This window comes from Armigeres subalbatus, chromosome 2, assembly GCF_024139115.2.
Source record: "Armigeres subalbatus isolate Guangzhou_Male chromosome 2, GZ_Asu_2, whole genome shotgun sequence".
Taxonomy (NCBI): Eukaryota; Metazoa; Arthropoda; class Insecta; order Diptera; family Culicidae; genus Armigeres; species Armigeres subalbatus.
In genome coordinates, this window is record NC_085140.1 from 196,268,091 (window position 1) to 196,293,563 (window position 25,473).

The window sequence follows — 25,473 nt, forward strand, 5'->3', positions numbered from 1 at the left end:
TTTTGCCGCAGGAATGGATGGAAGGTGTCATGTGCCCCATCTACAAAAAGGGCGATAAGCTGGATTGCAGCAACTACCGCGCAATCGCATTGCTGAACGTCGCCTACAAGGTATTCTCCCAAATTTAATGCCGTCGACTAGCATCAATTGCAAGGGAGTTCGTGTGGCGAACGCTCCACCATGGACCAGGTGTTCGCCATTCGCCAAGTACTGTAGGAATGCCACGAATACAGCAACGTGCTCACACATCATCTATTCATCGACTTCAAAGCCGCATATGATACAATCGATCGGGACCAGCTATGGCAGCTAATGCACGAACACGGATTTCCGTATAAACTGACACGGTTTTCATTTCTCACGAATGTCTTCTGAAGACTTTTGGGGCTTTTCAAAACGCATGTTTTGCTATAAAAATATCGTCTGTATCTTCTTCCATTGTCGAGTTATATTAATTTACTTGAAGAAACATGATTTTAGTAAAATTGGTTAAACTTAAGATAAAAAAAATACCATATCTCCAATTTTTTGACATAATAAAGAATATGAATTGCCTTTTTAAATGCCGTGTAAACATATTTTTTTTGGTCTGCCCTAACCGTAGATATCAACTTTTGAAAAAAATGTTATTTTGACTGAAAAGCTAATCTCATTAGGTAATATTGCTCTAAATCAGCCAACTTGAGAGCTACAGAAAAAGCTTTTTAAGCCAAATTTATTGGAATAAGCTGCGCTACAACTTTGTAGAACATAACATGTCAGTATTCCGAGAAATAAAAAAAGAATTTTCTATTTTTTTATATGGTGGGACACCCTATTTTTTGGTAGCACCATAATGAAGGCCTTACTATTTCGAACAATTTTGTAGAACAACAGTTTTTTTTTTTCTAAAAAATATAGTTTTGGCGTAAAATGCATCTTTCCGCGTAATTCTGTATCCTGGACCACACCCGAGCAAAGTCTGAAAACATAATGAGAGCATATAGAAAACATATTTTGATGTTGCCATTAAATGGAAATCATAATTTGTTTTCAAATATGAATCATCATGATTGATTACATAGTTTGATCTCATTTTGCTGTAGATTTCTGAATTGTATGATCTGACATCAGACTGTGTACTCATTTTGTTATGGTAACGAATGTCAAATTTAGTTTCCGATTTGCTCTCATCGATAGCAGGAATAGTTTTCGATTTGATGTCACAGTAAGATTGTTCTGCTATACATTTTGTTATTTCAACCGTTAAAACGAACAAAAAGATATCAAATTAAGTAATCATATTCAGCGATTTCACAACATCAAAACAAGTTATCGATTTGCTCACAATATTTGCTTCTCAAATTTTGTACTCAAACGATAATAAACACAGAATTTTTATTTTAACATAAATCTTTACTAATATCTAAATGTCAGCAGTCACGTATATCTTATACTTGGCCTTATGGATTCATGGTAGTAAGGAAAAGAGTTCAAAATGTTACGGTAAATGCTTGAAATCAAAATACGATTTTCAAACGATTCTTAATCGCTGAGGAGTTTTTATAACTTGATAATTTAATAATAAGACTGCAGGTGAGTTGTGAGCATCCTCGATTTTTTTGAAAATTTGATTTTTCCTATCCCTGTACATTAGACTGGCCCAGGAAACAAAAAGTTGTGTAATTCCACGGGGCACCCCCCAGAATTGTGTCTTTGGGTGAGAAAATCAATCTCTGAAAATTTCAGCTCAATCGCTTGTTGCATAAGCTGGCGCATTTGATTTGAAGTTTGTATGGGGATTTCTGCCAAAATGTATAGGAAAATACACCTCCGTCACTCATTTGATCTGGAAATTGGTTCTGATTGCTCGATTGACCTCAGAATTGCAAAAACGGCAGTTGGTATGCTACAGAACAATTTCACAGAACATTGCATGATGATTAAATGAACTTTTATATAGGTTTTGGCTGATGCGATTCGATCAAAAAATCCAAAAATACACAAATCAGCTCCTAATAAATCAGCCGAAAACTATATAAAAGTCCATTTAATCATCATGCAATGTTCTGTGAAATTGTTCTGTAGCATACCAACTGCCGTTTTTGCAATTCTGAGGTCAATCGAGCAATCAGAACCAATTTCCAGATCAAATGAGTGACGGAGGTGTATTTTCCTATACATTTTGGCTGAAATCCCCATACAAACTTCAAATCAAATGCGCCAACTTATGCAACAAGCGATTGAGCTGAAATTTTCAGAGATTGATTTTCTCACCCAAAGACACAATTCTGGGGGGTGCCCCGTGGAATTCGACAACATTTTTTTCTCCCCATACTAATCTGGGCCAGTCTACTGTACATGATCAGGAATGTTCAATTTTGCTATACGGCACTCACTTTCAGTGATTCTATATTGTCTTCCAGAGCAGCTTGGTAAAAGTACCCGATTTTAGGTTTAGAAATCACCTACTGATGGTACCGACGCTGGAAAATTCAATGTTTATAGACAGGACCGAGAATCCTTATTCCCAATTGCAGATTTTTTTTTTCTATATGATGATGACGATGGTCCCGCCACATACCCCTACAAAGGTTTGAGCTAGACGAGTTATCTTTTAGATAATTAATTAAGATCAATTTAATCAGATTTGCCAATAACAAAAAAAACGATCCGATTATTTTACAGATATAAATTCTAATACTGTCCATCGCTATACAGCAAAAAACTAAATTAAAAAAAAATGAACTGCAGTTTTGATTCATCACTTAGCAAACACCGGTAGTGATACCTCGAGGTCTACAGAAATGCAAAACTTGTGATACCTCTCGCACAGATTTCAAAAGCTTCGCCAGGAACCGCTTTACGTCTTATCAACAAAACCGCATTCTACATCTCGAAAGTATCTTTCAGCATTTATTTTGATTTTCAACAACAAAACGCCTAAACTTGTGATATCCTCGTGATGAGCAACAAGTGCCGTGGAACTTCCAAAACATGTAAATATTCAGAAGAATTTCTCGTGGAATATTCAAAGATTTTTTCGTGACATTTTAAATTATTTTCCGTGAATATTCCTAAAGGTTTTGCATTGAATATTGCTAGAAATTCGAAGGATCAACAATGCAAATTTTGAAGAATATTTTTGTGGAAATTCAGCCAAAGTTGTTGCGAAAATAACTTCAAACTTATTTCCCGTGAAAATTTTTACGAATTTCGAGTAGGAATTCTTGAGAATTTCCAAAGTTTTTCTCACGAAAGTTCCGAAGAAGTTACCATAAAAAAAATGTCGATTTTTTATGGAAATTTTAAAGATCTTTCTGTCGAAATTTCGAATAACTTACATTGGAAATGAAGAACGTAAATTCCGTAATGTTTGATTCAATATATTGAAACCGGTTAAAAATTATGATTCAAAGATGTCGAGGGCGCTTATTGAAATATGAAAATTTGACAAAAATATATTTGCGGAAATTCAAAAAGAATATTTGTTTCAGTTTATTTAAAATTATAATAGTTATATCAATAGGTGAAAAAAAATGTTTTGCTTCCTGATAAATGAGTTCAACTGATGAACAAATAAAAGTCACAACAGATTGGCGACCTTTTCGCACTTTCATTCAGCAACTCATTATTGTCCTGATACCAACAACCCTTCTACTTGCCATATTTCCACCGTATTGTTTATTTTGTTTATTATGATCGCACAAGCTCCCCTTTGTCATCGGTTTCTTAGAAAAGTAATCAATTATCTATCACTAAATATTTAACGTGCGTATAATAGAATCGATACCGATGAAAGAGATAACGAGGAAAGGTCGATGATAATACGAAACAACATATAGATACAAAGGGAAGGGGCTGCATTCAAATGAATTCTGTTATAATTGAAGAGATACGACAATAATGCAGGAATGATAACGATCATGATGCTGAATATAATACTGTTGACATTCTCATATTTCATTAAATCAATCAAACAATCACAACACCGAACAACTATGTGGGTGGCAGATGGGTGATGTTGGGCATGGAAGAAAAGGAGGGAAACAGCAGCACAAAGACGAAAGGTGTGAAGCCAATATAAATTGAGAGTTTTTCGATAAAAATATCACTCCACAAAGCAGCACTGCGGGAAAAGGATGATTACAATGTCGGTACACGGCCGTTTTGTTCGTTAATATTCAATCTTCAGTGCAATGATTGGAGGATGATTGGCTCACTACATGGAGATGGGGTGTGTAACACGTTTTTCCACTGTGGCTGATTGATCCCGGAATTGCAAAAAAAGGTACAATATCCGAGACAGCAGTGTCACGCAACTGTTACGAGGGTTTTATGAACGACCAATGAATATTCGCACCATAATAGAGTAGAAATGTTGCATAGTACATCCCCAAGTATTTCCTTGTTAAAAATATGGTAAAATGTTTATAAAGTAAATAATAAATTAAACTTTGGAAAAATACTGAAAGAAATTTGCTAAACTACAATGAAATTCACTTTCGTTGCTTTCATATTTAACGAAAAAAGAAACTACCTTTGCTTATTGTTTGATTTTGATTGATTAAATCCTTCAATTATCAAGATATTACTTGTTATGATGTGAAATACGTTCTGGTGTTATTGTTGTTTCTGTTCATGAACAAATCTACTTTATTATGGTGCGCTTAAATTGCTGCCGTTAGTGTAAAGTTGTGGAATGTTGGGGTTGAAGCATGATTAAAAATATCGATTATTTGTATGAATATTTGTTCATCGAATGAAAAGCACATATAAAGTGAGACATTCCGCTTGTCGTACTACACGCGTCGATGAAAGGTATGAACTGACATGAGAAGAGACATGATGATTTTCGAGAACAACGGAATTGGATTCATCAGGATCGTAATGTGGGAGGGCTGTGGCTGTGGGTTACTTACTCGATAAGCAATTGACGCAGTGAGTCCTCATCCTCCCCATCGCTACGATTGCTCTTGCGCGAGCCAATGGAAGCGGTTCCGTCGTTTCCTACGTATCCTGATCGCTTAAGTGAACTCGCACGGGATGAACGGTGATGCTGTGAGTGCTGAGCGGATGACGATCGCCCATCGTCTACGCCACTGCTGCGCTGCGAGTCGATCGATTGGGAACGGTAGACTGGAAGCGGAAAATCGAAAACAACTGTAAGATGTTTGTTATTAGAATTGAAGCTCACGAGAACGGGAGGAAACTGATCGTTTTTCTAAAATAATTTTGTTTTACTAATTTGCGGAAAACTTAAGTTGCATAGTATTAAAATTGTCGTTACACTTTATTAGCTTTATGTATTTTTCATCACTGTTGATTCTGGCATTTTTGCAAACATTTTTTTTTTTTCAAATAATGTTCATAGTTTATCATTACCCAACAATACCGCTATTGAGAAAATTTATGACACTGCAATAAATTTTCCATGTTATCTATCCGAAAAGTATCCTACAACCTACCTCCTGGGTTCATAATTCTTCCAGCTCACATGCCATGCCAATTGATTCATTAGCTTAAAAGGCTGCGGCAAACTTCTGTTACGGGGGATAAACCTTGTGTCTGACCTTTGCTTACTCCCAGCTAAGCCCGGCATTTTCTTAATGAACTTTTCGAACATCCGAACACGTAGCGGTGTTTGTGTGTCTGTGTGCACAGAACGGACTTATCTCACTTCCATCCCGTAGGCCTACACCGAGCATAAGCAATGAGCTGTTCTCGGGATGGGAATCGATCTCTGACCCGATGATGCCCGCCCCTTTTTCGGAGTGTGTAGTTTGCTGGTCAACGGTGATGGCATCGGTGAGCCGATTTTGATAGGAAATTAATGAACATTCAATGGAATCGATGTTTCACTCGTGCTGATCCAACAAAAAGATTAGACCGATCCGGTAGCTGCTTCCGGCACCATGGACCGAGAGGGAGGCGAAAAGAAGAAGAAAAAAAAAGAAACAGAATGGAATTTGCTATGATGAGAAGCTGATTCACAGCACTCCAGGGAATGACTTATCAGATCCGAATGCTGGGTTCAAAGGTGTGTTTGAATTCCGGGGTCGTTGGGCCAATCATGGGATGAGTTGAGATAGTTGGTTCGATAGGTCGATTGGATTGGGAAATTTCGGACGCAATGACGAGAGGAAAACATTCTCAAATTTTATGAACATTTTCCCTTTGTCATTACAGAATAATAGAGCTGCTGCTTTGAAATATGTAGGCCGAAACAAAGAAGATTGCTCCGGACGATAATAATGCACACAGACAGACACTGCTGCTGCTGAGCCATGGACCTATTTCCATCTCTATCTTGTCCTATCCGAGGCAATCCAGAACCATTAGAGTAATAGACAAACCGTCCGTCCAATGATCAGACGAGTATGAGTCCGGACCAGGGAATTGATGCGAAGTTGGAAATTTTCCCGAATTCGGATGGGAGAAGGGTTGGGGCGGCATGAGAGATATACAAGATGTGAAAAGTTGATGCTCCCATTCACTGCCTGAAGGGTTCAAATGTTATAAATTTTAGATTGTTGAATTTTCTGCTCGAGCTACTAATTTAAATTAAAATTCTTTCTACAGTTGAAGAAAATGTTTCGTTTGGATTGTTGTAAATCGTGTAGCTATGTAATAGGAGAAATATGTTCGTTCTCGTATTGAAGTTTTCAAAAATTCATTCAGCAGGTAATTCATTTTTATCGATATCATTTGACTGCATATTCTTTGCCCATTTTTAGAATAAGAAATGAAAACATCCTGTGTATAGTATTTAATAGATTTTCATCTTGTGTGGAAATGTGGTAAAGTAGTGATCCCCATCAGTTTGGACGGTTTTTCCCTCAATTTGTTTCTCACACAATGAAAATTAAACTTTTATCATGCAAGTTAGTACTTGGACAAAAGCTTATAAATATATCTAGCTGTTAAGGGTATTAAATCGCATATAGGTTTTAGAATCACTCTACACGACTTGATAAAAGATATTTACTGGCTCTCCACTATGTGTTTGATCACCTAAGTATATGTGCGTATTTTTGATCGACAATTATCAACGTCGTGTTCGCACCCTAGCCAAACTGGGCAAACCGGTGGAATATTGGGACTTGTCTTACCACCAGGCATTGAATCCAAAATAGAATGAAAAAGTCTCGCACTTATCATCTCTGTTCCGCATATGCGGCATACCGTGAGAGACTGTTTTCGTAAGCTGTCATGATAAAGAACTGATTCGAAGGGCTATACCACATGATACATTTCTTTTAAAAAGCTCCAAAGGCGGGGAGCACTGGTTCCGATGATGTATTTCAACTTGCTCTACACAGCTGTATGGTCCCCAATACAAAATAAGCGAGAACAACGCGAAAATCATCACTTCTCGGCGAAGATCGGGGGGGATATTGCAGCCAAGTCTAATTTTACAATCCAGTATCCAATATCCGTACTCAATCCCCATATTCAAAATCATCCAAATTCAAATTTGAATTCAAATATTTCAATCCTACGTTTAATACGACTTTCCAATCCGATACTCAAATCCAATGTATGAACCCGAAATGTAAATCCTATATTCCTATTTTATGAACAACGTTTTAATCCTGAACCAATATTGGAACGTTTTCATAATGGAATATCAAAATCAAACATTCATATAAAATATAGTTTTTTTTAATCTCTTCGTCTTAAATGGCTCTGCAATGCAATTGGTTCTTGGTCTACTAAATACTTACGTGTTCATACTATAGAACACAGTAATTGATTAAAAGTTTTTCCATGCGTGCCATTGCATGATTATGTATCTTGTATCAGAACTTTTGTTCTCAATTCAGATCCTATTTTCACAACTAGGGTAACGGTACCAATAGTGGAGGTATTAGTAGATCCACAAAAGAAAATATTTTTTAAAAATTGATAATTATGGGAAATTTACTGCTTTATTATCCTAGTCAATAGATAAACTAATAAATTCGCTAACAAAAATCAGATAGATGTTATTCAACATCAACAATTACCAAATATTGGTTGCACCACTATGGGTACACTGTTCCCTTAGTGGCGGTAAAAAATAATTTTGGTTCCTATAGTGGTGCTATCTATTGGTTTCTTATGAGAATCACCAGAATCACCACAGTTGCACCACTATAGGTGCAAGGGAGTCAATTTTGTTAAGGAAAATCATTGTTTTCAATTGTTTTACAAGCGAAATCTTAAGAAAAGTTGCATTTAACATTATATTTAAAGCACGACGCATCAACTGAAACCATCGTAAAGTCTATTAACCTTCTTCGGATATTAGAAAAAACTTACGAATAAGATGTTGGGGTCATATTGACCCAGAAATGTAAATGCTTATAAAACAGTCAAATTATAACCGAATTGCAAAGTTTATATACCGTTCGAAAGATAAACTCATCAATTTTGTGGCTATTTGGTGATATGTTGGTTTTGGAGACAATGGCCACCGGGAAACGACTTCCACGGGGACCTTGTCGGTCATAAAAAGGGAGCATTAAAATCGCTCCATATATGCCATTCGAACGCTAATTCTTCATAGATTCTCTTAAAACGGTAATGTATGGTCCATGAGAGGGCTTCCGATGAAAGTGGCCACTCCTGGTACATGCAAGGTGCCCCCGGGTATTCCGTATGAGAGGACATTTCCGTTTTAGCACCAAAATATGCCGTGCGACGTCTCTTTCGTCATGATTTTCCACAAAATAGATGATTATGCGCTTGAAATCGCTAAGTGACCACATTGGCCACTCTTGGAGCCTATGAGGTGCCCCCGTGGAACCCGTAAAAGGGGACATTTCCGTTTTAACACTAAAATATGTCGTGCGATAGCTCTTTCGTCATGATTTTCCACAAAATAGATGATTATGTGCTCGAAATCGATAATTGATCACATTGGCCACTCTTGGAACCTATGAGGTGCCCTTGGGGAACCCTTAGAAAGGAATATTTCCGTTTAAACTCCAAAATATGCCATGCGGTGGCTCATTCGTCATGATTTTCCACAAAATAGATGATTATGCGCTCGAAATCGATAATTGGCCACATTGGCCACTCTTGGAGCCTATGAGGTGCCCTCAGGAAACCCGGAAAAGGAGACATTTCCGTTTTAACACCAAAATATGTCGTGTGGCGGCTCTTTTATCATGATTTTCCACCAAACAGATGGTCATGCGCTTGGAATCGATAAATGGTCACATTGACCACTCCTTGTATATGTAAGGTGCCCCGGGAACCCGTAGGAGAGGACATTTCCGTTCTCTCACCAAAATGTGCAGTGCTGGGGCTCTTTCATCATGATTTTCCACAAAATAGATGATTATGCGCTCGAAATCGGTAAGTGACCATTGCGCACATTGGTCACTCTTGGATCCTATGAGGTGCCCTCAGGAATCCGTAAAGAGGACATTTCCGTTTTAACACCAAAATATGCCGTGCGGCAGCTCTTTCGTAATGATTTTCCACAAAATAGATGATTATGCGCTTGAAATCGATAATTGACCACATTGGCCGCTCTTGGAGTCCACCAGGGGCCCCCAGGGAACCCGTAGAATGGGATATTTCCGTTTTAACACCGAAATATTATAACCGTACGATCCGTCCGCGCCTTCCGAAAGGATTAGCGGATGGTTTAAGCGCCACTCCTAATGGAGACCATCCACCTGTTCTAGGGTTGCCCGGCCTAAGACCTTTCAGGGGAAAGGGTTATTATCTTCCAATAATGGAAGGAAAGCGCGAAGATCGACAGGCTATAGGGATTCCAAAGAAAATTACTCCCCCTTCAAAACACGCTCGATCATTAAGAAGAGCAAAACAATCTAGTTGAAGGCAGAATATCCGCTTACAGTCGTTATCATCATCGGTTGGCTATAAACAGCTCACCCCGATCAGATCTGAAAAATAGAGAGTGTCCGTTGGTTGGATTCAGGGCCAACCTCCCAGTAAAACAATAAAAAAGAAAATGCTACAAAATAACGAAACCGGGTGACATGGAAACCTCCTCTACATTACCTCTTCTCGTTCCTGCGAACTAAACAAGTCGGATTGTCTGTGGTACCCTATTGCTATTTATTCAAACTCATCAAACAATATACATATTCGCAGTTTAATTCAATTATTTATTTCGTAGGCCTACAATCTATCCATTCAAAAACTCTCTCTCTCTCTCTTCACTTCTTCTGTTCGCTTCTATTCTTTCGTAATCTTATTATCTCCTATCACGTGCTTTTGTGCGGTGTGGGCATTCACTTTCAGGGATCGGCTAATAGAAAAATAGCCTCTCACCGCCACGCATTACCAACCAAAATTGGGAGCAGGCAAAACCAAACGATTCTTCACCAAGCTTGGGAAATTTACTTTCGCATGCGTTTACTTACGGACCATTCGTATTATTGTCGCCGTTGTAGCTCCACGACGGGGACGTTGCTATCGTTGGCTTGCCGGACGATGCTGTTCGCCGGGCGACGAGATGATGCGGCACCGCAGGCGGCCTGATTTGCGGACGACGCCTACGTACGTGCTCTACCTCTACGGACGGAGATGGCGACGCTTGCCATGTGCTTGCTAGACGGAGATGGCGACGCTTGCCATGCGCTTGCTTGACGGAGAGGGTGACGCTTACCCACGGCTCATCTAAACGGTGCCGTCTCTTACACCGCGGTCGCGGTGCGCGCTCTGTTGCGGTTCCTCCTTCTACGCTACGATAGTCTTCATGCGCCGACGGCGCCTCGCCAACGAGATGTGGACTTTGCTTTGCTGCTGCTGCTGCGCTCTCGGTCGTCACCGACAGCGGGAAAACGTTTGCTGTTGCTGACTTACTTGCTGCCTTCGCCCTGCCTGGGCGCGAGATTGACGGTCGCGGCCCCTTCCGGCAAAGTGGACCGCCGGAAACTTCGAAGCTGCAGAGTGGGGTCAGGAGTGGTTACTGGTAAACGGGTGAGGTGACGGGCTATCGGCACACCGGCCACGATTCTAGGGATTAAGCGTGTTCGCCACGATGTTACAAGCACATTCAAAGCACATTTAAAAGCACGTGATTTACCTGATTGTCGCTCCACACTCGAACACTTTCCTCAACTTGCACAGTTTTCAGCTAAACTAGGAACTAGTTAACGATCGTCTTTGCTATAACTAGCAGAGAGTTCTAACTCGAATTAGTAAATTCAAAGAGGCTACCATGTCACTTGTCTACCTGTAAGATCACCTCACGACGCGAAACTAAATCGGACAACTCCTGCCTCTTCCACAATCCAGATCAAAGTGAACGAGTCACAGTCAAGAATCCTCAGATTAAATGTAAGATTGTCCTAATTCTTAGCCTTCGGTTTTGACCTCACGAAGTCCCTAGATCGCATTTCCCCCTCCTAACGATCGAAGTGCAGGAAGCAATTAATCCATTCGGATTACAGCCTACTTTGCCTGCCGATCTTTCCCGAAAATTATTAAAGAGGCTTTGTTGGGATTTTCCCCAGGTGGATGGTCACTAACCGACTCCGTGACGTAATCACATGCGCTCGCCTTTGCCAACACATGGTTTGCACGTTGATCTGTTGATCTAGAACGTTCTTTGCTTCGCGAGCGCGAGAGAATTTGGAATCTAGAAGAGCTTTTTGATTTTCTGGAAACGCGGTACAACGGAATGCTAGGAAATTTCAAATTTGGTACTATTTACAAAAACTATTAATTAAACTACTTTCTATATTTAAATCAAATTCATATTCAATTATACTAAATATTTACAAAACTGTAACGGACCGAATGGCCGTTACATCACTCCCTACTAAATTTACGAAAATTTGATTGGCAATGCTGTGTTAATAACAAAAGCCAATCAAATTTTCGTAAACAAAATTTAACAGCTTGAGAATTTCAGAATTTCGGGGTCATATAGAATCATCGTTGAAATTAATCAACTCCATCTCTGTTTACAGCATGCAGCCTGAATAGCTACATCTGCCACTGACCATCAGCGACCATCGGTCTCCGGTCTCCAGCGAAATTCATTCATATCATGCTACTAAAATTTAGAACTATATTGAATTATATTGAAGATTTGATTAAACGGAAGAAAAACTTTGGAAAGGATTTGAAACGGAAAAAAAACTTTTGAAAAAAATTTGAAATGGAAGAAAAAAACCTTTGAGAAATCTATTGTACTATTGAATGTGTTGATGATGACCTGACTCATACTAAACTCATTCATAAACTATACTCTCAAATTACAATCACCCCGGCTTCAACTTAGGGTAGTCGACTATACCCCAAGTAAGCCTTAAAATAAACCTGAACCGAAGTACATCTTTTAAACCAGGACAAATGCCGATACACGAAGATGCACTTACGAAAATCTCCACCTGTGTGGACGTTACGTGAGTCTAGTTGGAAATCTCCAACCCCAGCTCGAAGCGAGAAAATGAGATCCAACCTTCCTCACGAAAATAAACCGATTCCTGTTGCAATTCGTTGCCACAGTAAAACAACTGCTATTACACTCATTGCAACACAAATCTTAAATAACCCCACGAGCATTTCCAAACGCCAGGACTATTGCCGACTAGGAAATCTCGAAGAAAAGATAATCTACGCAAACATACCTCTCATTTACACCGTGCCGAGCTTCGACACACTCTCTCTCAGATTCTACCGTCTTACCGGTCTCTCATTCATTTCGCGTCAACAACAACGTAGGAAGGTACAAGTGAAAGCTAATAGCAGATTGCGATCGTTAGACCACAATCCCGTGGGGGCAGCAGGGACCATGTCCAAGGGCTTGACGACCCCTCCCCAGCCGTCTGTGAGTCAGGGGGTTCTGCCTAGGAGGTGGTGGGGTTAACAGGGGGCGCTGTTAATTCCCTCCCAAAACCACATATCCGCAAGCAAACCTTATCAAGCGACCGTGTGCCGCTTAAAGCATACAAGCCCCTAACCCCGAATCTCAAGTTGCCAGGCGACCCGTGTTGAGAGGATGAATGACCTGGGGGGTAAAACAATTAGCCAGATCGTTAACGGAGTCTGTGTAGGTTCCACAGAGTGAGGGCTGCTTTGGCGGTAAACGGGTGGCAGTGGGTGGTACACATCCCCAAGTGGGGTACATAATACTCCCACATAGTGAGGGACGGAGAGTATGGGTGAGAACACAAGTAAAACTCGCATGGTACGCATGGTCGGTAGTATTAGAATGACTGAAGTCTGGTGAGGCCTGGCAGGAGTGTCGGGGGGTTGATGCTTCTGCGGCACCTCAGAATTAGGGGACACGAAAGTCTCGCTGCGTCTGGCAGGAGTGTCAGGGGTTGATGCTTCTGCGGCACCTCAGAAATCGGAGACATGTAAGGTAGTGGTGTGACCCCGTCCCAGGATGGGAGACCACCACATTGGCTGAGGACTACCTGGGCTTCGAAACGTCAATGGGTGGGTGCTACCGGCATAGTACCTTATGGAGTCCTATTGACAGTGTCAAAGCCCGGGTAGGTGAGTGTTAGGCACGCTTGACGTGCCGGGTGTTCCACGCCCAAACGATGCACAGGAGGTGCACAGAGTGGATAAAATGGGAGATGGGGGTATTACAACCCCACTGAGTGAGTGACTGAATGTCAAAGAGAGTGGTGCACAAGTGGTGCAAGCGATTGGGACTGAATGTATGAGCGAGCACACAAGTTAGACTCGCATGGTACGTATGGTCAGAGTGGCTGCTTAGGCAGTAGTGTGATCCGGCTGTCAGGGACGGAATGAGTGAAGTCTCGCTAGGCCTGGCAGGAGTGTCAGGGGGCAGATACCTCTGCGGCACCTCAAGTAGGGGACACGAAACTCTCGCTATGACTGGCAGGAGTGTCGGGGGGTTGATGCCTCTGCGGCACCTCAGAAATAGGAGACATGAAAGGGTCTGCCTCGTAGCTGAGGTAGGAGCGGCATAGGAGCCACCAACCTAGGGTCGCCTCCGGCTTGGTAGACAAGTGGTGCCATTCTGTTGCAGGACGGGGTGAGCACCATACTGAATGAGGACTGTCTAAGTTGTCTATATGGGGTACCCCCTGCAGGGTGCCTGATCTTCCCTTGCAGTCATTCAAGCGGCATAGGCAGGTGAGTGTTGGGGCACATGTGGTGCCAGTATGTCTTGTGCAAATGTGTTGCATGGGGAGTGTCGAAGAGTTGAGGCGCATACGTGCACTTGTGTACGTCATGGAGGGCGCAATGCCCAATAGTCATCCCCAGTATTGCTTAATTGCGGGCCGGGGGAATGACTGGAGAGGAAGGAGTTGGTTTTAGTGGGTCTGGAGTGGTGATCCCATCCCCACACTACCTGGGTTTGCCTCCCCAGGTGTCTGTTGGCAGATTTCCATTACCTTCGTTAAAAAAAAAAAAAAAAAAAAAGACCACAATCCCGTGAATTTCGTGAATTCACGATCAAAATTAGGCTGAGTGGTACGAGGATTGTGAACCTGACTATGGACTATTTGAGGAGAGTATAAGTGCAGTGTTGTTTTTCCTATCGATGTGATCTGGTATGATTTTGTTTTTGTCGTTACAGTTACCAATATTATTCGGACAGCCGCCACCGTTCTGCAGATGACCAGCCGGATAGATGGAAGGACAGCAAACGCAAAACGGACTCGAAAACAAATACTGTTGAGCATGTGTGGTGTTGCGGACTGTGTACGGACTATTTTTGGATTTTGGATCTACCACGAAGGAATGGATTGATAATGAATGAGTATCTGGATAGGAAAAAAACGGTGTAAGGAGAAAAAAGGATTAAGGATAGAACGAAGAAAAATCTGAGAAACGTTGCGAATTCATGACCAACTAAATAATAAGGTGACTATGAATAAATCAATATTTACAAGCAAAATTTAAATATTTACATGTATTTTAGGTAAACTACGGAACTACGTACTAATAAGATAAAAGAAAATTTAAAATAAAGTGAAAATATGTATGATTAAGAAGAATAAATATAAAATAAGAAAACTAATCGAATAAAATTGTGGAAAATTTAAATCTACGGAAGATATTCAAACCAAATTCAATGTTTACTTGTAAACTAATTCTAATGTTGAATGATAAAGTGTTTTGTACTATTAATCTACTATTTACAGGTATTTACAAACTCGTCAAATCGAGTTTCTCGTTTGATCTCCTATTGTGAATGAGTTTTATGGCAAGTTTAGCCCTTCAAGGTGTTTTTGTGAAAACTTTGTTGATTCATAGTCACTTATTTAAGTTGTTCATAGCTGTGTAAATTATTTGAGATTGTTTAGGCTCAGAATCGGTACCCTCAGCTTCGGTTCCATTCGTAAATTTCCCCTAGGCGAGTCCGTCGAAACTGTCCGTAAGCTTTATGACCATATAGGTGTTTTTACACAGTGTGTTTATGGTTACTCTTGCGAATTACATAGCTTGTTAATGCATTTAAGTTAATGGGCTATCTGCCCATGCATTCGCTTCAATTTATTAGCGAAGAAAACACCGATTCGTTTCCCAGACAGATCTTCTAGTTCGTAAGTGTTTGATCCCAAGATTTTGCGCACTTTCGCTGGCTCGTATTTGGGAGCCAACTTTTTACAAAAGCCCTTCCCTTTGTCCGACTGTTCAAAGGTCTGCTTTAAAATCGTTTCACCGACCTTGTAGGCGGGACATTGCGCGTTCGACCTAAGGTTATAACTTTTCGCATGCTTTGCATATGCAGTTTTAAGATTCAGCTTGATCTCCTCGAACAATTTCTTTCGCTTGACTTCAGTTTGCTGTTCATTCTCGATCGGAGGTACATGGTTGTCGCGGATTCTGGAATACTCCCTACCATCGGAGACTTTTTGTCGACCGAATACTACGAAATACGGCGTGTATTTAGTTGACTCGTGAACCGAGGTTCTGATCGCATCCGCTATCTGCTGGATATCGTCCGCCCAATGGTTGTGAGATTTCTTTAGCGTTGCGCGTATCGCTGTCACAATCACCCGGTTTACTCTTTCAGTATTGTTCACCTGCGGGTGATACGCAGGTGTTAACTAGTGAGAAACGTGATTATCCTCAAGCAGTTTTTTGAACTACTTGGAAATAAACTGGGAGCCATTGTCCGTCAAGATTATTTCGGGAACTCCGAATAAACGGAAGATCATGTTCTCCACGCAATCAACTAGCGAGTGAGCTTTGGCTTCTCGAAAAGGCTGGATAAGGACAAATTTACTAAATACGTCCGTGGCGACTAGCAAACATGTGTTTCGGTTTTTCCCGGACGGTGGCAACGGACCTACGTAGTCCAGTGTGATGAACTGCCACGGGTATTCAACGGGTTTTTGGGACCCCATGGGTGGTGTAGTGTTTATATTCCCCGCTTTGCTGGTCTGACACGTGAGACATTCTTTACAAAACTTACGGATCTCTATATTCATTCTTGGCCAGTAAAACCGTTGTTTCAACGACGCTAGGGTCTTTTCATAGCCAAAATGCGCTTTTTCGTGTGCCTGGCGAATGATATCGGCACGTTCTGGTTTTGGAGGAAGGCGTTTCCATTCGAAGCGTGGATCGCAAGTACGATTTCCCATTTTGACTAATCGAAACAGTCCCCCATCGATAATCCGGTAGTCCTTATACTTGTTCGGCTTACTTTGGATACGTTCCATTAATTCCTCTTGCTCAGCATCGGGTTGCGATACTGACAAGGTATCCACCTCAATTGACCTTGATAGGCAGTCCGCTGTTATGTTGGCTTTCCCCTTGCGATATTCCAACACGAAATCGTAGGCCTGGATTCGGAGAGCCCACCTTAGTAGTTTTGCATTTCCCGTATCGGAACCTACGTTAAAAAGCCATAGGAGGCTTCTTGCATCGGTGATGACTCTAAATTTTGTACCCTCTACATAGTGTCGAAAGTGCTGTATTGCGGAGAGTACCCCTAAGCATTCTTTCTCGACCGCTGCGTACCTTCGTTGGGTGCGGTTCAGCTTTTTGCTGAAGTAACTGATCACTCGCGTTACCCCATCCTGCTCCTGAACGAGGGCAGCTCCAATCGCTCGATCAGATGCGTCCGACTCGATGGTAAACGGCTTCGAAAAATCAGGGTTTCCAAGTATTGGCGCCGATGTTAGGACTGACTTCAGTTCTCTGAACGCCGCCTCCGCTTCTTTTGTCCAAATAACTTTCTTGTGCTCCTTTGAAAGCAAATCGGTAATCGGAGATGTAATTCCGCTGTAATTCTTTATGAATTTGTGGTAAAAACCTGCAAGTCCCATCAGGCGGCGGATATCTTCCTGAGTCTTTGGTTGGGTGTAGTCCAGTATTGGCTGAATGCGAGCAGAATCAATGGCTACTCCGTTTTCACTCAGCAAGTAGCCCAGATACACTACCTGCTTACGACAAAATCTCGACTTCTCCAGGGAAATTGTTAGCCCTGCCTTCTTAAGCCTTTCTGCGACGATACGTAAGAGTTTAAGGTGTTCTTTGAATGTTCTGGATGCAATGACAATGTCATCCAGATACACGAACACAAATGGTTCTAGATCAAACCCCAGAGCTTTATCCATAAGCCGGGCCATTGAGAAGGGAGCATTCGTGAGTCCAAACGGCAGTACTTTAAACCGGAATACTCCTTCATTGGTTCGAAAAGCGGTAAAGTTTCGACACTCTTCTTTCAGAGGGATCTGAAAGTATGCGTCTTTAAGATCAATCACCGAAAAGAACTTTGCCTTACCCAATCGTCGGAATATGTCCTGCATATTCCGCATTGGGTAAGTGTCCTATTGTGACTTTGTTGATCTTTCGAGAGTCTAAGCAGACTCTTACCTTCCCGTTTTCTTCATCACTGGCACCAGCGGGTTGGTCCACTCGCTGTAACATTCCTCTATTGCATCCAACCGTTTGAATCTCTGTACCTCCTCATTTATTGCTTGTTGAACGTAAGGCGAGCATTTATACATCGGCGGGTTACGGGGTGTAGCTCCTTCCTGGAGAACGATTTCATGGGTTATCAGATGCGTTCTACCCAGCTTTCCATCTGATGTCAGTTCAAACTCCTTAATTACTTCGGTCAGCTGTGTCCGCTCCGTTTCCGATAGTTCGTGTTCGGTTTCGATTGCATCAGGATCCGGGACAGACTCTACCGGTCCTTCGTAAACTGGAATGTCCAGGTTTTCGTCGTATTCGGCTACTTCTGGAGATAGTGGATCCCCAGACGGTTCAATGGTGAAACACATTGATGAGTTGCCACTAACACCTACTGTTTCCACTTCTTCTGGCCCTCTGCCCACGTCAATCATCGGTTTTATTCAAAGTTTCCCAAAAGTCTACTCCTAATATTAAATGTCGCGACATCTCTGGCACTACGAGAGTAGGTACCACCTTTGTCAACTTTTTGTACGTGAATGGAACATTTACGTACCCTAAGAAGTTAGATACGGACCCATCAGCTGTTGAAACCCTGATGGACGCCGGCTGAATTTTGAGATTATATTTTTCAATCACTTCCAGGAGTTCAGGATGCTAGTTCCTGCTCCCGAATCCAACAAAGCTTCGAGTTCTGATTCGAAGACCTTCACTTTAATATGGGGACATTTGGTCCTCTGAACTTTGATATGATAAATTTGAGAAAATGGATCGTAACTTGTTACATTTTTGGGGAGTTTACTAACGACCGGGTGTGACGAATTCCCCTTATCGCCCCCCTCTACTCGTTTCCCTGGTTTGTGGCTTGCACATTCGTTGCTCTGGAGCAGCGCTCACAATTCCGAATTGTTCTGCCCAAGTTCCCACATCCGTAACAGAATACTATCTTGGGTCGAGTACATTGTCTCCAACCATGGCCCTGGCCTTGACAATTCCAACAACTCACTGGTGTTGGTATACTTTGTGCTGGTCTTGTTTGCTGTTCCGATGTCTGCCTGGTCGCTTGGGAAAAATTCCGATTGGATCGAGTGTTGATTGCGTTGACGGAACGGTCACTTTCGTAGTCACTACCTTCCGGTTCGACGTGGTTTATTGGCCGGCGTTGAAAACTTGATGTCCCTTCTGAATTATGGAATTGCAGCTGTGGATCAGCGGCATCTATTCTGTAATTTAACCTCGTCAACTGTTGGAGGTTCTCGACCTCAACAATCGATATCTTGGATCTATAGTGCTGTCGCATATTGTCCCATATTACCTCAAATTTTCTTCGGTTTGAAAGCGGTTTGGACAGTAAGCGATTCATCTTCTCGATCTCCGTCACAAAAGCAATGAACGGTTCTCCTCGCTGTTGCTTCCGTTCTTGTATCTTCGTTCTAATTCCCTGGTCTTTATTGGGGTTTCCAAATCGGTACGTTATGGAAGTCTCGAATTCTTCCCACGTATTCAAGTCATCCACGAAGGTGAAAAACCAATCCGAAGCACCTCCTTCCAACAACATATGAACGTCTCTCAGTAAGATCATTTTGCTAACACCTTCTCGCTCAGCAAGCTTCTTTGCTTTGTAAAGAAAACTCTCCACTGTCATCACTGATCTTGGTTCACCGTTGAACCTCAACTTCCACTTTTCCACTCGTCCTTGGCCTGCATATCGTCCACCAGGCTGCCTTATCACTTGTCCTGCGTAGTTGTTCCAATCGTTGTAATTGGAATAATCTGAGAAGTGGTCACCCATCTGAGGAATTCTGTTTCGCCAACCCGGCGGATTCCTGATCGGTTCGTCATCGCTGTCGTCATCGTCAATACTTCCGTGGTGTGTCATCACATGGCTGTTACCGTGCTCCGGTCTTTTCACATGCACCGGCGCACCTCTTTGTGGCGTATCTCGTTGTTGACCTACTCTATCTCTGCTCGGAACATCTTCCATTCTCCTCTGGCTTTCGCTCTGCGCTAGTCTGGCTGTTAAATCCGCTATCATCGTCCTCATTTCTTCCCACTCGCTTCGCGGCACAGTAATAAGTGTCGCTGGCTCCTCAGTGGTCTTCGGTGTGATTTTTGGAATTTTTGGGATAACTCCTTTTGGATGTGTTAGAGTATCCAATCCGCGACTATTACTTTCCTCATTCTGGTCCATTGATAAAGGAGAATGTCCAGGAAGCTGCAAACTGAGCGATGGAGAACTTCTCGACATTTGTCCTCCACTTGCTTGTTCTTCGTTCCCTTGAATAATGGTATTTATTTTTGACACTAACGGCGATTGCGGCGGTCCGAATTGAAATTTCGACATAACTTTTTCGATCACTTGCACTAACTCCCGTTTTTTTCTTTTCTCTTCCTCCCCGTTCACTTGAATCCACTTCACTCTATACCAATAATGTAGAACACGCGACTCGTATTTTGACTCCACTCTTTTTTCTAATGCTTTCTCCAAATTTAGTACTCTCCCTTCAATGTGAGAGTATTCTTCGAAAATATTGTAAGGTGAACGATAAATGTGTCCATCTTTTTGATCATTTTTAAATAAATTTCTCAAATGTCTTTGCTTCGCATTCAAATCAAGCTTAAAGGTATCTTCCGATTGATTGCGAATTTGCAATTCAAAATCTAACTCCTCCAAATTCAAGTCTTCCGCACGAGGGAATACACGACTCATTTTGTTTTATAAAAATTCAAATTCAAATCAAAATATATCAAATGTAGGAAATGTAGAAAATAATGATAGATATAAACAGTAATATAGAAAATAATTCAACTAATATTATAAGAGTACTATACGCGAAAAAAAAATGTAATGATGTGTGTAAAGAGAAAAAAAAAATGTGTGCAAAGAAGAAAAAAAAACTAGGTCTAAATTACGCAAAAAAAATCAAAATTATGACTGAAAAAAGCCTTGTATTGTTGGGCGCCAGATATAACCGTACGATCCGTCCGCGCCTTCCGAAAGGATTAGCGGATGGTTTAAGCGCCACTCCTAATGGAGACCATCCACCTGTTCTAGGGTTGCCCGGCCTAAGACCTTTCAGGGGAAAGGGTTATTATCTTCCAATAATGGAAGGAAAGCGCGAAGATCGACAGGCTATAGGGATTCCAAAGAAAATTACTCCCCCTTCAAAACACGCTCGATCGTTAAGAAGAGCAAAAACAATCTAGTTGAAGGCAGAATATCCGCTTACAGTCGTTATCATCATCGGTTGGCTATAAACAGCTCACCCCGATCAGATCTGAAAAAATAGAGAGTGTCCGTTGGTTGGATTCAGGGCCAACCTCCCCAGTAAAACAATCAAAAGAAAATGCTACAAAATAACGAAACCGGGTGACATGGAAACCTCCTCTACATTACCTCTTCTCGTTCCTGCGAACTAAACAAGTCGGATTGTCTGTGGTACCCTATTGCTATTTATTCAAACTCATCAAACAATATACATATTCGCAGTTTAATTCAATTATTTATTTCGTAGGCCTACAATCTATCCATTCAAAAACTCTCTCTCTCTCTCTTCACTTCTTCTGTTCGCTTCTACACGCTAAAAATGAACTACTCAAAATTGAGTCGAATCCGACTCATTTTCATTAAAAACGGGACAACTCAAAATTTGAGTAAAAGATACTACTTCAATAAAATGATGATTGCACTTAAACTAGAAGTCTGTTTGTCGTAAAATGCACTTAGATAGATAGATAAACTTGATTTGCATCTGTCGTATTAAAAATTGATGGAAGGCTAAGCTTAACTTTCGCGAAATCATCATTTTATTGAAGTAGTATCTTTTACTCAAATTTTGAGTTGTCCCGTTTTTAATGAAAATGAGTCGGATTCGACTCAATTTTGAGTAGTTCATTTTTAGCGTGTATTCTTTCGTAATCTTATTATCTCCTATCACGTGCTTTTGTGCGGTGTGGGCATTCACTTTCAGGGATCGGCTAATAGAAAAATAGCCTCTCACCGCCACGCATCACCAACCAAAATTGGGAGCAGGCAAAACCAAACGATTCTTCACCAAGCTTGGGAAATTTACTTTCGCATGCGTTTACTTACGGACCATTCGTATTATTGTCGCCGTTGTAGCTCCACGACGGGGACGTTGCTATCGTTGGCTTGCCGGACGATGCTGTTCGCCGGGCGACGAGATGATGCGGCACCGCAGGCGGCCTGATTTGCGGACGACGCCTACGTACGTGCTCTACCTCTACGGACGGAGATGGCGACGCTTGCCATGTGCTTGCTAGACGGAGATGGCGACGCTTGCCATGCGCTTGCTTGACGGAGAGGGTGACGCTTACCCACGGCTCATCTAAACGGTGCCGTCTCTTACACCGCGGTCGCGGTGCGCGCTCTGTTGCGGTTCCTCCTTCTACGCTACGATAGTCTTCATGCAGCCGACGGCGCCTCGCCAACGAGATGTGGACTTTGCTTTGCTGCTGCTGCTGCGCTCTCGGTCGTCACCGACAGCGGGAAAACGTTTGCTGTTGCTGACTTACTTGCTGCCTTCGCCCTGCCTGGGCGCGAGATTGACGGTCGCGGCCCCTTCCGGCAAAGTGGACCGCCGGGAAACTTCGAAGCTGCAGAGTGGGGTCAGGAGTGGTCACTGGTAAACGGGTGAGGTGACGGGCTTTCAGCACACCGGCCACGATTCTGAAGATTAAACGTGTTCGCCACGCTGTTACAAGCACATTCAAAGCACATTTAAAAGCACGTGATTTACCTGATTGTCGCTCCACACTCGCACACTTTCCTCAACCAGCACAGTTTTTAGCTAAACTAGGAACTAGTTAACGACTGTCTTTGCTATAACTAGGAGAGAGGTTTAACTCGAATTAGTAAATTCAAAGAGGCTACCATGTCACTTGTCTACCTGTAAGATCACCTCACGACGCGAAACTAAATCGGACAACTCCTGCCTCTTCCACAATCCAGATCAAAGTGAACGAGTCACAGTCAAGAATCCTCAGATTAAATGTAAGATTGTCCTAATTCTTAGCCTTCGGTTTTGACCTCACGAAGTCCCAAGATCTTTCCCCTCCCAACGATCGAAGTGCAGGAAGCAATTAATCCATTCGGATTACAGCCTACTTTGCCTGCCGATCTTTCCCGAAAATTATTAAAGAGGCTTTGTTGGGATTTTCCCCAGGTGGATGGTCACTAACCGACTCCGTGACGTAATCACATGCGCTCGCCTTTGCCAACACATGGTTTGCACGTTGATCTGTTGATCTAGAACGTTCTTTGCTTCGCGAGCGCGAGAGAATTTGGAATCTAGAAGAGCTTTTTGATTTTCTGGAAACGCGGTACAACGGAATGCTAGGAAATTTCAAATTTGGTACTATTTACAAAAACTATTAATTAAACTACTTTCTATATTTAAATCAAGTTCATATTCAATTATACTAAATATTTACAAAACTGTAACGGACCGAATGGCCGTTACAATATGCCGAGCGGCGACTCTTTCGGTGTGTTTTCCCACCAAAGAGATGGTTATTCGCTCGAAATCAATAAGTGATCACATCGGCCACTCTTGAACCACATTGGCTACATTTGAAACCTATGAGGCTCCCTCGGAGAACACGTAGAAGATGAATTTTCCGTTTAACACCGAAATATGTCGTGCGGCGGCTCTTTCGTCATGATTTTCCACAAAATAGATGATTGTGCGCTTGAAATCGATAAGTGACCGCATTGGCCACTCTTGGAACCAATGAGATGCCCATGGGGAACCCGTAGATGGTGACATTTCCGTTTTTATACCGAAATGAATAAGTGACCACATCTTCCATTTTGGAACCTATGAAGTACCGCCGTGGAGCTCATAGGAGAGGACATTTCCGTGCTTACTCTTACTCTTACTTAGGGCCGATGCCCACGTAGCGTGTTTTCAAGCTGCGTGCACGCCGCGTCCACGCAAGGTATCCGGCATCAAATGTAGTCGTGCACGTTTACGTGTGCATTACTCCATTTGATGCTGGGTACCTTGCGTGAACGCGGCGTGCAAGCAGCGTGAAAAAACTTTACGTGGACATCGGCCCTTAAAGACATGCCGTGCAGCGGCTCTTTCACTATAATTTTCCATCAAATAGTTGGTTATGCTCTTGAAATGCCCCCATGCCCAATTTCGGTAATTGTGGAGTGCCGTGAAGAATTCATTGAAAGTGTCTGTGCACACAAAATCTAACTCACTTTTTAGGAACTTTTCCTCAACCGAATTGCTCGCAGTAAATAGCATTCGACGAAAATCCTGCCCTATTGTTTCCTATTGAAAATTGGCCAGATCGGACTATGGGCTCCGAAGTTATGGCCAAAATATTAATTTCAGCAGCTACATGGGAAAATCACTTTTCTGGCACTTATGCTAATCCGATTGGCTTGCAATAAGTTACGTCCAGCAGAAAGTTTTAGAATGCAAATGAACAAATATGAAAAATAAGAGCTATCTACCTATTAGTGTTATATTAGACTTTTTTTATATATCTCTCAACCCTTTTGAACGAACGATAAAGGCACCATCACCACTAGGTAGATTATTCTTGTTTTTTTTTTCTATCAAATAGGTCATTCATTCTGAACTTAATACCTTCAACCTACTAGGTACCCGCAGGAGTCTCACAGAAAAAGAGATTTTTTTTATATCAAAATGTTGCGTTTTCAAATCATTGTACACGGTGATCGGTGAAAACCTCAAACTTCTATGAGTCGATATTGAAGGGACCATCGACTAATGATAATATCGAGATGCGGAATAGAAAATCCTGTACCCTCCCCTTGGAGAGCTGTTCGAAGGAATCATCACAGTAGCCCAGAAACTATTTTTTAATTTGACTCAGTATACTCAATTTCAAATGAAGAACAATTTCAAGCGCATAACCAACTTTTTGAAGACTTGTGGCCAGGGTAGACAATGATAGACGAAGATAGAGCTGCCGCAAGCGGCACAGAAATTTGATATAACCATGAAAATGTCCTCTCTTACGGGTTCGCAGGGCATCTCAAAGGTTCCAAGAGTAGACAATATCACTAATCAACTCCAAGCACATGACCATCTGTTTGGTAGAAAATAACAAAGAAAGAGCCACCGCACGGCATATTTTGGTGTTAAAATGGAAATGTACTCTTCTACGAGCTCCCGGGTTCACCTCATAGGTTCTAAGGGTGGACAATATGTCAATAATCGATTTCGAGGGCACCTATTTGGAGGAAAATCACGACGAAAGAGCCGCCTCATGACATATGTAGGTGTAAAAATGGAAATGTCATTTTCTACGTGTTCTCCGAGGGAGCCTCATAGGTTTCAAATGTAGCCAATGTGGTCACTTATCGATTTCGAGCGCACGTCTATCTGTTCGATGGGAAAACACCAAAAGAGCCGCCGCACGGCTTATATTGGTGTCAAAATGAAAATGTCCACTTCTACGGGTTCCCTGGGGGCCCCTCATAGGTTCCAGGCGTTGCCAATGTGGTCACTTATCGATTTCAAGCGCATAATCATCTATTTTGTGGAAAATCATGACGAAAGAGACGCCGCACGGCATATTTTGGTGCTTAAATGAAAATGTCCTCTCATACGGAATACCTGGGGTACCATGCATCTACCAGGAGTGGCCAATGTGGTTATTTATCGA

At 42.0% G+C, this 25,473-nt stretch overlaps 1 protein-coding gene and 1 long non-coding RNA gene across 4 annotated transcripts in view; both read right to left on the minus strand.

Moving 5' to 3' along the window:
- Nucleotides 1-25,473, minus strand: part of LOC134211462 (glucose transporter type 1) — a 519,077-nt gene that overhangs the window by 268,241 nt on the left and 225,363 nt on the right. For all 3 annotated transcript variants that reach the window (XM_062688339.1, XM_062688340.1, XM_062688341.1), the window contains exon 6: nucleotides 4,902-5,142. In XM_062688339.1, coding sequence (XP_062544323.1) covers nucleotides 4,902-5,142 — 241 coding nt within the window. The remainder of the gene's footprint in view (nucleotides 1-4,901; nucleotides 5,143-25,473) is intronic.
- On the minus strand, nucleotides 21,792-22,834 carry LOC134211468 (uncharacterized). Its single transcript, XR_009979027.1, has 3 exons — nucleotides 22,713-22,834; nucleotides 22,563-22,651; nucleotides 21,792-22,492 (listed from the first exon to the last, which is right to left on the minus strand). It is a non-coding gene; the product is annotated as an uncharacterized LOC134211468 (long non-coding RNA).